Here is a 15741-nt window from a genome sequence, read left to right as displayed (position 1 = left end):
TGTGGTGTGGTCAATGCCCGGCATATCTCACGCATATCACGTTCATGATTGCAGTGTAAGGGTCACGTCTTGGACGAAGGGATTGTCAGTAACAAAATAAAATATATATTAATATGAAATGTCATTTGGGATTTACAAACCTGACAGTGTAGATTTCAAAAGTCATTACTTACTGCCAAGCAAGTGAAATGCTTATATGCTGTATACAATATCCTCCTACTAATGGATGTTTTGATGAAGTGATGTTATTGTTATGATAAAAATAGTTTTGTATTTGCTTTTTGTTAGAAAAGCAAATTCCTTTGAACTCTTTGAATATGTATTGGTCCGGGTGATTCATGGAATTTGTTCACGTGCTCTCTTGCGTTAATGTAACATGAACACTCGATCAAATGTAATTGTTCCTTAATTGAATGCAGGCCCTGAATGATGTTCTATAAATCTGTTTTTCCTTGGGAAAACTGATATTGTGGATCTTGTGATATTTTGTCTCCGCGTCAAAGGAAAATAACATACATCAGATTAAACATGAAAACAAAAAAAAGTTGACATAACTACTATTTTAGTTACATATAACTATTGGCGTTATTTCATTTAGTAGATATCTTGAGTTTTTGCTTTGTTCTTATTCACAAGGTCTTGTCCAAGCTGCTGATATTTACTTTAAGACAAACTATTGCGCTTAGTTACAGCCCATTTTAGGCTGAATTCCGTGTACGGATTTGTTTCCTCTGCTGAAAAGAAATTTACAATGTACGCCTTGTTTTGACCCTTTCCGATAGCCATATACCTGGTAGTTTTATTTTCGCTATAGACATGTCCCTGTCATTCGGTGATTGTAAGCTTTACCTATCCATAGTTATGCGACTACGGTTGTTATGTGATTATTTGTATTGACCTACTTTTTATATTACTAATGTAAAAGGTAATGCAATAAAGGGAATTCTTCATTTACACATTATTTTTGTTGCTATGGAGAATATTGCATATTGATGGAATTTCATTGCCACATCCGGCAGTGACGTTATTTACTTTCCTTTTTCCAATTATATTTTAAACCTCCAGTTTACCATGTTGGTAAACAGATTTCAATATTATTTACTCAAATATTTTAAGATGGTTTCATTTTAAGTTCGGAATGTATTATTTACCTATTTCTTTGAACAAACGCATTCAATTTTCATCCACAGATATGATCATTAATAAGGTTTGCCATATGCTGATTGTAACTCATTGAACGTCAAATGCTAAAATTTTATTAAGCAACATCCCCTCCCTGTGCGAGTAGCGTCATGTGACTATTTGTGTAACCTGTTTGTGAAGGGTGGTACACGGGACTATTTGAATAACCTGTTAGGCTATGGTAACACTTGGAACTATTTAGGTAACCTGTTAGTTTATAGTGGTACGTGGAAATATTAAGGTAATATGTTCACTTATGTTGGCACATAGAACTATTTAGGCAACCTGATAATTTATTGTGGTAAGTGGGAATATTTAGGTAACCTGTAAATTTATGGTAGTAAGTGGGAATATTTAGGTAACCTGTTAATTTATGGTGGAAATAGGGAATATTTAGGTAATCTGTTAATTTATGGTGGTAAGTAGGACTAATGATGTTATCAGATCAATGCCAATTGCATTGATTAAGGTTTATATAACTGATGTATTTTTGAAGAAGTGTTTAGGCAGCTTGAGTAAAATTCAAATTAATGGACTACCAAATGTTCTCATAGAGAGATGTTACCATTTTTCAAATGACATTGTATAGATTTGTTAAATGTCTCAGATATCATCGTATAGAGTTCGACTTTGTCTAAATATCGTTGATAGGAGTTTTATTAGGTCTGAAATGTCCTCGTTAAGAGTTTTACAATGTCTCAAAAACTTTTTATTTTGTAATTAGAAGGCTTATATACAAATGTTACGAGCATTTAGAGTAAAAGGGTTAGCGAACTAGCGGTTCTTGAGAAGTGCAACCGGCGAACTTCCACTTTTGAGAGAATCTAGACGGTTTAGTAAAGTTTCCTCTCGTGGCTGTTCAGTTGCCACCTGCTGTATGTTTTTTCTCGTTTGATACTAAGATAAAATATATCACGATTCACCCGCGTATTTTTCAAGGCGATCAAATCGACAATTACGATTGTGCTGAAGGGGATATTGTACACATATTTCGTCATTATGATATAAAGTATAAATCTGCATGATTTATTCTCAGAAACATAAAAAGAATAACAAAACTCCTACTCATTGGCCTTATTTGTTGGAAAGTAGCCAATTGTTATTCTTTGGTCTAATTCTGTTACAAATTTGCCATCATAGGTATTGCTATTCATAGGCCTAATAGTATTCCAATGTTCCCATTTGTTTTAAAATTGACTAATATTGTTGCAGTTTAGCATTTCGCCATCTATTTTATTAAAATGTTGCCACTTGGTATCCGTTTATATTTGTTAAGGTTTTATCAAACATTTCTTGTTTTCTGATTAGCAAAATGTTGGTAAAGTTCACCCAACTCTTAAAAATAAACTAGATTCATTCCGCGTCTACAAAGTCTTCTTTAATATCACATAATCGGGCAGCGAACTTTGAACTCCTGCTGAGAGTTTTAAAACATAATCCATGTCTTGTCTATGGTTGCTGATTTCCTGTTTTCGCTTTTTCGCTGCTTAAGGGGTGGGGGTGCAAAGATAAGCAAGATGTCGGACTGAACTGGCGGGGAAACTAGGAAATGATAATATAAGGCATATTTGCCCCGACATTTTTAATATGTTTAACAGTTTTGTCAGTTATAAGCATGATGAAGTTTGAGGCAGCAACTCAGCTTGCTGTGAATTGTTCTTACTGTATGTCATTGCCAAAGTCTCGGGCACACTAATTCTTTTTAATACCGAATAATCGGGCGACGAACCTTTGAATGTCTGCTGTGAGTATGAGAAAGTCTTCTTAAAGTCTCTGAATGCTCAGTGACGTTGCACCTATAACATCGAGACTAAACAAAAACAAGTTGTGCTTATGTTAAAATATGCAATTATTCTCAAATATTAAAACTGTGTTAACTGTTTTGCCAAAGGAAAAAAAACTATTTATATAAGTAATTAATTGATTGCTGGTGGTTTTGAACTAGGTTTTAATAATTAAATATGAACTAAAATGAAAACTAATTCTGGGAGTCAATTGAACGTTTGTTTAGCTTAAAATAACAAAATATATACAATGAATATTAACAGGTAAAAAAATTGTGACTGTAACTTTTTCAACTGAAAAATGATAAAAAAAAATCTAAAGATATGTGTTTTTCTTTTCACTAAACATGCTATATTTGTGTGGTCAATAAAATAGTGACACGATAATTGCAAGGACCGTTAGACAGATTGATTGTTTTCTGTTAATGTACTTTCCCAATCTCTTACGCAGTGGTCTCCCATGACGAGCAGAGAGTGTAAAACCAAGTGGAGTAACCGCTGTGTGGAGTTCGCGATAATCATTCCACCAGATATACTGAACATTTGATCTTCGATATATTCCTGTGATATTCGTGTACTTTCTGATACCAACCAGTCAGAAGATTTGACATTGCAGTTCAGGAGTCATAGTTCCTAAATACAATGTAAAATGTTACGCTGCAGTAGATTTTTTTTATATGTAACCGGATTGTCCATTGGTGCTCGATAATGAATTGTTTGTTTTGAGAATGAGCAGTTAGCGTCAGCCGATTGAAACATTTCTATCGTTTATGAAACAACAATATCCATTTCTGAACCAAAGGTGTTTTAGTCTAGACCCTAGACGTATTTAAGGGCATTTTTGTCCAGAGCGTTTCTTTGTATATTTGTGTCGGGGGACGTCTGAAAATTATTTATGCGAGGGTTGAGTTTATGAAACTGGCAGCAAAAGTTGCAAACACGTGGTGCGGACAAAATAATACAAGATGTTATTTGAATTGCAAATTTCTTTGAAAGGAAACAAGTGAATATTCACATGGATATTACTTCTTTCATAATGTGATGAACTGCACACACAAACTTCTAGAGACTGTACTAGTTGTCATTGATGTCCATTCCCATGTTAATCAATTAAGATCGATAGCGCTAAGTTCGCCTTTTTGTTAGCTTTTTTTTCGAACAATCCGTCGTAAATTACCAGCAAAGCAAACGGAAAAGACAAATACGCATGCGCAGGGTCATAGGTTAACCCATGTGACGATATAATGCAATAATAAATAATAATGTCGCGTGTGAACTTGGTGCGATATGGAACGCATGTATACATTTGTACATTAGCAGAGTTATAATAAGGTTGACAACAAAACCCCATAGAAATGTTTTCCTTTGAATGTTTGGTATTCATTTCATCAACTGTGAATGTCTAGCTTTAACTAAAATATTCATCCCTTTTATTGACGCAAGCAAAAAGCAGCAGGTCATGATGACATGAGGAAATAACTGAAAGAACAACTTTCTTGTTTTAATTATTGCAGAAAGACGATAATGAAGCCACAAAGACAGGCCAATGACAAGCAAAGAATGCGATGCTTTGATCTACGTTACCAAGACGATATGGCTACAGGAAAGGCATTCAACAATCAAACTATTCAGGAAATTACTTTCAACAAACAAGTACAAGAGTATCAGAACAAAACACAAAATAATAATCTGAGTGTTCATATTTCATTAATCATCAGTTTGGTTTAGAAATGTTTAAGACGACCAGACCAAAACAGGTATATATACATATTTAATTTACAATCATTGGTTATGTATACTATTTTAAAAAAAGTCTAAACGAAGTTTCCTCTCTTGGCTGTTCAGTTGCAAACTGGTGTATGTTCATTTTCGTCGGCCACTAAGACAAAATATCCAAGGACTCACCTACGTAGTTTTTCAGACGATCAAATTGACACTTAAATGCGATTGCCTGCTAAACAAAACATCAAGTTATATCAGTATGGACAAAAGCAGCTGGACGCCAGTCCATGTAATGCGATCTTGATCTTGAAAACAACACATGAGCTTCTTGTATAACAAACATGGAAAAATTATAGAATGCTAGCCTTTTTTTTAAAATTGGCATGACCTTCCCTGATATTTCATGCATGCATGAGAATTAGAAATGCATTTTTTACACATTGCTCTGTATGTAAGTTATCAATTTGTTTTCAGTATAGTTTTAAGAAAATATGTATTTCTTCTCTATTTTCCGTCCGTGAAAAAAAAACAAGATTTTTAAACGCGGTTTACCATTGAGTATCTAAATGACGTCGCGCTTGTCAAAAAGCGTGTATTAGGGCGTCATAACGCCACTCGGTTCCAGGAATATGAAAGTCAGCCTCTATAGTAAATACTAGACCAATGTATATATTCCCGTAGATATGTAATACAATTTGGAGAAACGTTATAGACGGTTGTCATTGGACAAACACGCGTTTGTGAGTAACATTTAGAGAATGAATTGCTGGATTGATGTCATTATCGGGGTATGAACGCAGTTGGTTTGTGGTTAAAGTGTGTGGAGTCTTAAGGTCTCATGTAGGTTATATGGTGTATGTTGTGTGCCTCTAAACAAAGTATTTCAATTACTGTTTCCATTGTGTCATTAGTGAACGTAATATGTTATCAATCTTATAAACCATTATTTCTGTGTATTTCGGCACCAGAAAATGGGGTAAAGGGAATATTGCCCCAAATGTCTATAAGAACACTTTTACCTCTGAAAATAGCTTCAATGTCGATAAAGATAAACATTCAATCTCTTAAGTACATGCCGCAGTAAGAATAAGAATAATTGAAATATTTTACATTATTTTTTTTCTTTGTTATTTACATACACAAATGTTAAGTCTCTAAAATGTAAACGTCAACCTGATGTGTCGAATATAGGTATTGTAGGTGGTATTAAGATTGTGGATTAAGATTCCGTTGCTGCAAGTTGTTAAAATGTTTGCCATACACATTGTACTGTAAATGTCACTTGAGTGTATGTTAAAGCGATATTCTATATTCATGATTCCCTCATTCATGGTCATTTAACTCTTACGGTCAGACATAGTGACTTCTCCATAAACAAACACATTAGCCAAGCTTCAATGTATTCGGCATAAATGGTACATGTCAAAAGAGAATGTAAAAAATGATGTCTTTTGCGTCAGACAATCACTATTAAACAACTTAATATTGTATTTTGCACCACGCTATAACTAAAATATCATTTAAAATTAAGTATGTAGACACTCAAATCTAGAGCAGTACAGTATATTTATTTTGCATTAAAAGTTCTTCAACAAATAAGATTATCAACACATATATAAACAAAAACATTGCATGTAAAATATTAAAAAATACAATGGTAATGAATATACTGTAACTGTAATAGTTTCATAATAAACATAACAAAAGTTATTAGAATGCATAATGCCTAAACAATTAAGAAGTTTGTTTTACATAAATGGGTCTAGAGCTAATTCCAGACCGTCATTGTCTTTGAATTTATTTGCATTTGATATCACAGAGCAATTTGCTTCTATCCTTGGGAAGCACAAAGAAGTAACTTAATTTTCAAACAAACAAGTCGGTGCGTGGGCGAACCACACGTTCTGGAAGAGCTACTTTAAATCAATATAGAACCCATTCCGATGTCCCAGGAAATGCATCAGCTTATAGCTTTCAGTGAAATAACGAGAGCAAGTCTTCTGGAAAATGAATAGCGAAAGACGTTTTACGGAGGTATAAGTTCAATAATCTTCCTGATTGCTATCATTTTGGCTTCCTGTCATTGCTCCAGTGCACATCGGGCATAGAAAATGCGAAGACAATGAAGATGTTGCTGGCGCTTAATTGTTTTATGCCAATGGTATCATCATAGTTCATGCGGCGATGTAAATATTAGGTTACATGTCCCTGTAGTTTTTCATTGTTTTCTTGTAACGATATAATCAGATCATTGTCAATTACATTTGATTAAGGTGATATAGCTGCTGTATTATGGAAGAAGTGTTAAGACAGCTTGAGTAAGAATTCAAATAAATGGGCTACCAGATGTTCTCATATAGTGATGTTCTCACATCTCAAATGTCATTGTATAAATTTGATTTTATGTCTTAGATATCATCGTAAAGAGTTTTACAATGTCTGAAAGACGTTTTTTTATGGCATTAGAATGTTTTATATACAAATGTAAGTAGCATTCAGAGGACAAAGGGTTAACGCACTAGCGGTTCTTGAGAAGTGCTACCAGTGCCCTCCCACATTTAAATGAATCTCGAAAGTTAAGAAAAGTTTCCTCTCGTTGCTGTTCAGTTGCAAACCTGATGTATGTTCTTCTCGTATGACACTAAGAAAAATATCACAACATTCACCCACGTAGTTTTCAAGACGATCAAATTTACACTTACAAACGATTGTCTGCCAAACAAAAAATTATATCAGTATGGATGCAAAAAGTGCGGTTGAGCTTAGGAATTTCAAAGAAATGTAAAACATATCAAACACACATATGCATTGTTTATGAAACAAACCAAACACATATCAATAAGGAGAAATGTGTAAATGATATGACTTTCTGTGTTCGTATCAGTAATATGACTAACTGTGTTCGCGCCAGTAATTTCACTTAATTATATATGTTATTAGTCTTTGTAACTGTGTTTTAAAAAAAGAATCTTATCATGTTTTGCTGAAGATTCCATTGTTTTATTAACTGTGCTGAGGGGAATCTTGTATACATATTTCTGGGCTGATTGGGATATTGTACCCATATTTCTGTGATAAGGGGGATATTGTACAAATGTTTCGCCAGTATGATATAAATTAATGTTATTTTCAATTTACACTCTCACGTCTCTAAAGCCTAATAACCATTGCACTAAAATACGAGTAAAGTCCATATTTAGTTACAAGTAATCCTTCCATGGATTTTATACAATGACCATTGACATGGCTGGTGTGGGATGAATGTGCCGGGCATTGACCTATACCACCACTTCTACTGTATCCTAAGAATGAGACAAAAATGTTTCACTGAGGTTAATTTCCCAGAACCTCGCTAATAGTCACTGGTGCTATCTCGATGTCGAACAGGTGGTTCGCATATATCAGTAACAATGTATGTCTGTCTGTCTGACTTCCATCCAACCACACACTTTTCAATCTCAAACAACGTTTTCGGTTCGGTATCGATCTAACAAACAGCGCTTGTGCTTCTTAATTGATTAATTTTAGAAAAAATGGGAAAGTGCAAGAAGGCTTGCCCTGAGGTGTTTTTTTTTTTGGAAAATTGTAAGACATTGCCCGATCTTTCACACTGCACGAAACAGGAAATAGGAACAATGGCTTATACATGTATTTATGAACTTATCCTTATGTTTTTAATCAATTCTCTTTCAGTATATTTTTTTCATTTGTTGTCTGTATTTTCCATCTTTAAAAAAGAACCGCAGATTTTTTAACGCCGTTTACCTTTTCGTAACTAAATGTCGTCGGGCTTGTTAAAACAGCGTATATAAGGACATCATAACGCCGCTTGGCTCCATTAATGTAAACGTCAGTCTCTATAGTAAATACAAGACCTGTGTAAATATTCCCATAGATATGGAAAATATGACGAATGTGTATAAACGTTAACCATAAGACAAACACGCGTTTTTGAATTAATAACATTTAAATATGAACAACTTTTTCGTGCATGAGATATGGTTTATAGTGTATGCCTCTAAACGGGGACTTTGTTTTAATTGTTGCCTAATGTTCTTGTCCCTGTTATGTACATTGTATTATTATCAAAAGGAATATGTTATCACTACTCTTTCTGTGTATTTAGCGCCAGAAAAGGGTTTAAAGCTGCAACCTCACAGATTGAACGTTTTGACAACTTTTTTTTATTTTTTGTCATGGAACGAGCCAAATATTGCGAAAATGCATGGGAACCAGTAATATAAGACTGCCGACAAAAAATTAGATCGCATGTTTTTATATTTGAGATCAAAAATTGATGTTTTATGCATTTTTCTGCGATCTGATCTTTTATCATTGGTTTGCAGATATTGACGCAAAAATTTGCTCTTTCCAAGACAAAAAATAAAAAAAAGTTGTAAAAACGGTATATCCGTGAGAGTGCAGCTTTAAATGCCTTTAAGATAATGATACACTTAAGCATAGAGCAGAACAGAATATTTATTTTGCAGTACATGTTCCTCATATTCTAAACAAATATGTCACCAAAAACATGGCATGTAGAATTTGAAAACAAAATAGTGGTAAGGAATATTCTGTTACTGTAAAGGTTATCATTAACACAGCAAAGGTTATTATGAGGCATAATGCCTAAAAACAATCAGAAGTGTGTTTGACATAAATGGGTCTAGAGCTAATTTCAAATAACCATCATTGTATTGGAATTTATTTGCATTTGATATCACAGAGCAATTAGTTTCTATCCTTGGGAAGCACAAAGAAGTAACTTAATTTTCAAACAAACAAGTCGGTGCGTGGGCGAACCACACGTTCTGGAAGAGCTACTTTAAATCAATATAGAACCTATTCCGATGTCCCAGGAAATGCATCAGCTTTATAGCTTCAGTAAAATAAGAGCAAGACTACTTGAAAAGGAATAGCTAAAGATGTTCCACGAAGATATAAGTTCAATAACCGTCGTTATTGCTATAATTTCGGGTTTTTGTCGTCATTCCCTTGCTAATCAGACACAGAAAACGCGAAGACAATTGTTGCTAGCGCTCTAATGTTTAAAGATGCACCCTTACTCCCAAATAAGATTTACCATAATTGTTTGAATATACCAAAAAGGATTAATAAATGTCGAGAACAATGGCGTTTGTGAAGGATACCGAGTTTAATTTGAATGAAATGTGCAGCAAACACGGTATTTCTACGTTATGAGACGACAGAAGATCGCAGTAAATCTTTTAGCATTTACAATTCATTTAATATTTTTACGTTTTCGGCTATTTAATACACGGTTATATTCTTGTTTTCAGTAATAAATATAGACCATGAATGCATTATTTAGGAAGAAGTTAAAGTTTATCACTCAAAATTATGTTTGTTATACAAGTGTGTGTGTTGATTTTGTATAAGAGTGTCACTTTAATGTTAATGGTATCATCGTATTTAATGAAGTGAAACATTTTAGGGAGCAGAATATGTATCTGTAGTTTTTCATTCTGTTCTTGTAATGATCATTTCCAGGTATATTATATTAGTGCACGGAAAAACGCGAGGACAGTGAAAGTGTAGCTGCACTCTATTGTGTTATGCCAATGTTATCATCATAGTTCAAGCGGTGATGTATATCTTAGGTTACATGTCCCATGTTTTCTTGCAATGATATTATCAGATTATTGTCAATTACATTTGATTAAGGTAATATAGCAAAGGCATTTTGGTACAAGGGTTAAGGAAACTTGGGTGAAAATTCAAATTAATGAGCTAACAAATTTCCTAGTATAGAGATGTTCACTTCTTTGTATATATTTGTTCATATGTCTGAAATATCATCGTATAGAGTTTGCTTTCGGTCAAATTCCCTCGAAAAGAGTTTTAGTAGGTCTCAAATGTCCTCGTAAAGAGTTTGACTATGTCTCTTAATGTCCTCAGAAAGAGTTGTAGTTGGTCTCAAATATCCTTGTAAAGAGTTTGATTATGCCTGAAATGTCCTCAGAAAGAGTTGTAGTTGGTCTCAAATATCCTCGTAAAGAGTTTGATTATGCCTGAAATGTCCTCGAAGGGAGTTCAATAAGGTCTCAAACGTCATCGTAAAGAGTTTTACTACGTCATCGTAAAGAGTTTAACTATGTCTTAAACGTCATCGTAAAGAGTTTAACTATGTCTCAAACGTCATCGTAAAGAGTTTTACTATGTCTCAAATGTGCTCGTATATAGTTGTTAGTATGTCATTAGAAGGCTTTAGATACAAATGTAAGGAGTATTCAGAGCACAAATAGACAGTTCGAGGGAAGTGCAACCGGTACCCTCCCACAGCCTTCCCGTAAAAGTGTCCAACTAAAACATTTATGTTCATTTGTTAGAAACTATGTATACAGTACCACTATAATGGTCAATGTCTACTACAATTAGGCAAATTTGTTTAGGGGAGGGCTTACGACAAATCCTGGATCCGCCACTGACACGGTATATCGAGACCCGTAGATGTTATGTTATTTCCAAGACGGCGGTGAATATACGTTGCAGAATAACTCTCCAATAAAATTGACATATCCCAAATAAGCCTCAAACTGATGGCTATACTTCCAGAGAATTGTTGTGCACAAACATGTGGAGCAAAATACATTGTAATCTGGTTCTGCCGCGATTCAGAAACATGAGAGTTACGTCTACATTACAAATAAAATTATTCTTTGACACGCGAAGATTGCATTTCTGTGTGAAATGATCACCCACTCAAAAAAATGTGATACATATAATGATATCGTTATAATTATGTCGGAGACTGAGAAAATGTATAACACCTTATTTCTCAAAATCAGGGGGCGGGGTATATATTATACACAAACGATATATCTTTGCATAGCCGTCTCAAATTTCCTCGTAAATTGTTTGACTATGTCTCAAATATATTCGTAAAGAGTTCTTATTATGTCATTAAAAGGCTTTAGACAAAAATATAAAGAGTATTCAGACGCATTAGCGGTTCCAGGAAAGTTCACTCGGCGCCCTCCCACACTTTCCCATAAAATTGTGCTGGTGAAACAATCATATAAATGTGTTACAATATGCATATGATATACCTGAATGCTCCTCTTCATACTAAATCATGCGGAGCTCTCCATCCAATGCCTCGTTTGTTTCTGATATGGTTTTGTTCCGGCAATAGGTGCTCTAGAGACGGTTTATTGATCAGTAGGAGATAGAGACCTGCAGAAGTCACCCTTTTGTTTCCATAACGGGGTCGTGAATATACGTGGCAGAATAACTCGTAACTAAACTGGCATGTCCCAAATCTGCCTCTTAACTGGTTGCTATACTTCTTCTTGTTGACGAGAAAAAGGGTGGAGCAAAACCCATTGAAATCTTGTTTTGCCACGATACAGAAACATTACGGTTACTACTACATTGTAATGTGGTTCTGTCGCGATTCAGAAACATGAGAGTTGGTCCTGCATTACCAATAACATTATTCGTTGACACGCGAATATTGCATTTCTGTGTGAAATTACCACCCACTTCGATGTGTTATTCATATAACGAACTCTTTATAACAATAAAAAATGTTTGAGACTGAGAAAACATATATAATACTCTATTTCTTAAAATCACGTATATTTTTCACAAACGATATACATATATGCATAACCGTCTCAAATGTCCTCGTAAATGGTTTTGCTTTGTCTCAAATATCTCCGAAAAGAGTTGTTATTATGTCATTAAAATGCTTTAGATAAAACTATACTCAGTATTCAGACGAATTAGCAGTTCAAGGAAACTGCACCCGGTGCCCTCCCACACTTTCCCATATAATTGTCTAAGTGGAACGTTTATGTATTTCTTTTGAAAATATGCATACAATATACCAGAATGCTCGATTTTATACTAACAATTAGTGGGGCTCCTCACCCAATACGACGTTTGTATCCGATATGGTTTTGTTCCGGCATAGGGGGCTCTAGAAACGGTGTATCGATCAGTGAAAGGGTGACCCTCAGATGTCACCCTTTTATTTCCAAGACTGTCGTGACTATTTGATTAAGAAATACTTTCTAAGATATATCCCACATAAGACTCTTGACTGATGGCTATACTTCGTCCTAATGAAAATAGTTGGTGGCGAGAGGCTTGTTATGCTGAAGCTAATTACAGTGTAATCCGGTTCTGCCGCGATTCAGCCATGAGAGGAACTTTTACATTACAAATAGCATTGCTCTTTGACACGCGAAGATTGCATTTCTGTTTGTAATTACCACCCACTCAGATATGCTATACGTATAATGATCTCCTTATTATGATAAAAAATATGTCTGAGACTGAGAAACATAAATAGTACTCTATATCTCAAAATCACGGGGTTATATTCTTCATAAACAATATAGCTATGAACAATATTCAAAGGGAAAATATCTTTTGAGAAAACCTTATTTAGCATCGAATCAACGAGCGTGCCATATGATCGTTTGGGTTTTTGTTGTTGTTGTTGTTGTTGTTGTTGTTGTTGTTGTTTTCAAATATTTTGTTCTTGGTTTTAGCGCGATAAATGTTGAAACAAATACAGTCGAACCCCGTTGGCTCGATCTCAATGTGACCGGCGAAAAATACCTCCAGCCTCGGGAAATTCGAGCCATGAGGAAATGTTTTTCATCTGTAGAAAGATATCGGTCCTTTACATCCAGTTCGAGCTAACAAGGAAATCGAGTCACGAGTTCGATCCAATAGGGTTAGACTTTAGGTTTGCTGGAAAGGTTGCAGTATGTTATTTCGAATTGAAACTTAATGCATGAATTCAATATCAGAATCTCGCCTAGTTTTCAGACAAATTTCTTCATCTTGCGATATTTCGTCAAAGTCTCCTTGATCGAATGCCAAATATGTACAGCATTCTATTTATCAAAATCATTTAACACATATCGAAGTATTTTTGCTGAATATTCACAATAAACTTCTGTGCTCCATCCCTAGATGCGCTATTACAAATTGAAAAGGTGCGGACAAATGAAAGGGTAAGAAAAGTCCGGCTAGGTTTCATCACACCATGATGCATAATATAGCATTGCTGTTTAACGGTTATGTCACGTTGAAGAACAAGAGTACACATACTTACAGTACTTACTTGTTGTTCAATGATCCAACGTTTTTGGCTTATCAGAGATTTAGTGGTCTTTGTCGTTTTTTTAAAACTTTTTCTCAAATCCGAAGACGATCGGATACGCATGATAGAGTTAATCATTTTATATAGTGCATATCAACTTGATTAATACGTATAAGTATCACTAGCCCCAAGTAGCAAATTGTTTATATAAGACATATATTGGACTTCACATCACTTTATTATTAGTAGCAAAGACATATATTAACCATGTTTTTTTCAGTCCGTGTCAGTTGTCAAATTTAAAAAATCTGTTTCATAAAGAAGACATTACAAAAGTCTTGTCATGGGACTAAAACATTTCCAGCATTGGCGAAGCAACTTTTTAAGTTTTTTATTGCAACATTTTGATGATTGATATCTCTTCCATTGCATACAGTATTATATCGTCGCAGCCCAGAATAAAGCTTTCTAAGGGATATAACTGCTGTACAAAAAAATGATATTCGGTCTTAGACTTTATTGGTGGTCTGTAACCTTCTTCTAACATTGATTGATACGGTGTGGTTTTTATTGTTAAAGCCATTTCCGGTGTAAACACAAACACGTGAAATTGGTTAAAATTAAAAATTAATACAAAAATCTGCATGTTTTTGTTGATATGAAAATGGGAAGTAAAGCCAAAATTAACTCCAAACATAGGGTCCACAAAGGAAAAGCTAAAAGATGGAAGAAAGGCCACAGTTCCACATCAAATCCAGAAAAGAATAAATTTAGGGAAGCTGCCAAGAACAGATTTTTTAACAAAATAGAAGGTACGTAATGACATAAAGATTCAGATAAAGAAAAGGCATATTGAATTTGTGTGTTTGGCATTGGTTTCGAGCACTTAAGTCAATGATTGTTTTTGTTCTTGATCATACCCATTTGGTCAAAATTGGCAAGAGCCCGCGAGCCGGAGACTGGTAAAATGTCTGTCGCCTTGTTCAATATCAAATCAAATCAAATGAAATTTTATTTTCAGTCTTTATGACATAACAGAGAAAACTGTAGCTATGAATAGCTATTGACCGACTACATATATATTATAACAAGCATATATCCATATTAGTCCAAATAATTGTACGTTGACAGATTTTTTTTAGATTTTTGATATGGCAAATCCTTCACGTACAAATTGTTTAGTATCAAAAGTGGGTAGTTGTTCCGATCAGGATTCCGGGTTAAAGCATATAGCGTCTATAAAAGATCATAAAAACAAGAAATATTACCAGATAATGTTATTTTATATTTAAAAATTATTTGTGCAACGGCAGGTCTACAAATAAAAATATTTGTGTTTTGTCTTCGCTCAAAGCATACATGCCATATCCCCCGATGGGGGGAAAAATCCCCCGGAATTTCAACCCATCCCCTGGTCCCCCAACGGGGGATCCATATCTCCAGGAATTAAAAAAAAATTATTTTTTTTCAAAACTTGCTTTAGGTTGACAGTGGAAAGCATCAATAATATTATGAGTGTGAAATTCCATGAAGGACCATGATGACTTAGTCCAAAAATTATTGTGATTTGAGTGTATTTCTGTATTTATTCTTATATTATATGTATAGTGCAAATTTTCGCCGCGTAAAAATCCCCTGGTGTGATATGAAAATCCCCTGGAATTCAGACCAAAATCCCATGGGAAGCCTCTCAGAAATATGGCATGTATGTTACAGGATCCAGTCAAGTTTATTTAAACTTAACAAAATATAGACCTTACATTGGTCTTAATGGGAATTTTAATATACAGCATTTTTTACATTTAAACCTTAACTGGAAAGTTTAATTTAATGTCATTTAGGTTTGCAGTGGAAAAACTTCGTAAAAGGAATTTAAACACCTGTTGAGCTAAAGAGTCTCGACCCATGTCAGTGCGCTATGTACCAATTTTAACTGTATCATAGGTTTTTATGATTGATGATAAAAATGGT

At 34.4% G+C, this 15741-nt stretch overlaps 1 protein-coding gene across 1 annotated transcript in view; it reads left to right on the top strand.

Annotated features, from left to right (window-relative positions):
- Positions 1-14360: 14360 nt before the first annotated feature.
- Positions 14361-15741, top strand: part of LOC128212141 (RRP12-like protein) — a 31598-nt gene continuing 30217 nt past the window's right edge. Inside the window, exon 1 of the mRNA XM_052917433.1 lies at positions 14361-14582. Coding sequence (XP_052773393.1) covers positions 14429-14582 — 154 coding nt within the window. The 5' untranslated portion in view covers positions 14361-14428. The remainder of the gene's footprint in view (positions 14583-15741) is intronic.

This window comes from Mya arenaria, chromosome 12, assembly GCF_026914265.1.
Source record: "Mya arenaria isolate MELC-2E11 chromosome 12, ASM2691426v1".
Classification (NCBI taxonomy): domain Eukaryota; kingdom Metazoa; phylum Mollusca; class Bivalvia; order Myida; family Myidae; genus Mya; species Mya arenaria.
Note: the sequence above shows the minus strand (reverse complement) of the source record. Positions and strands in the feature narration are given on the sequence as shown.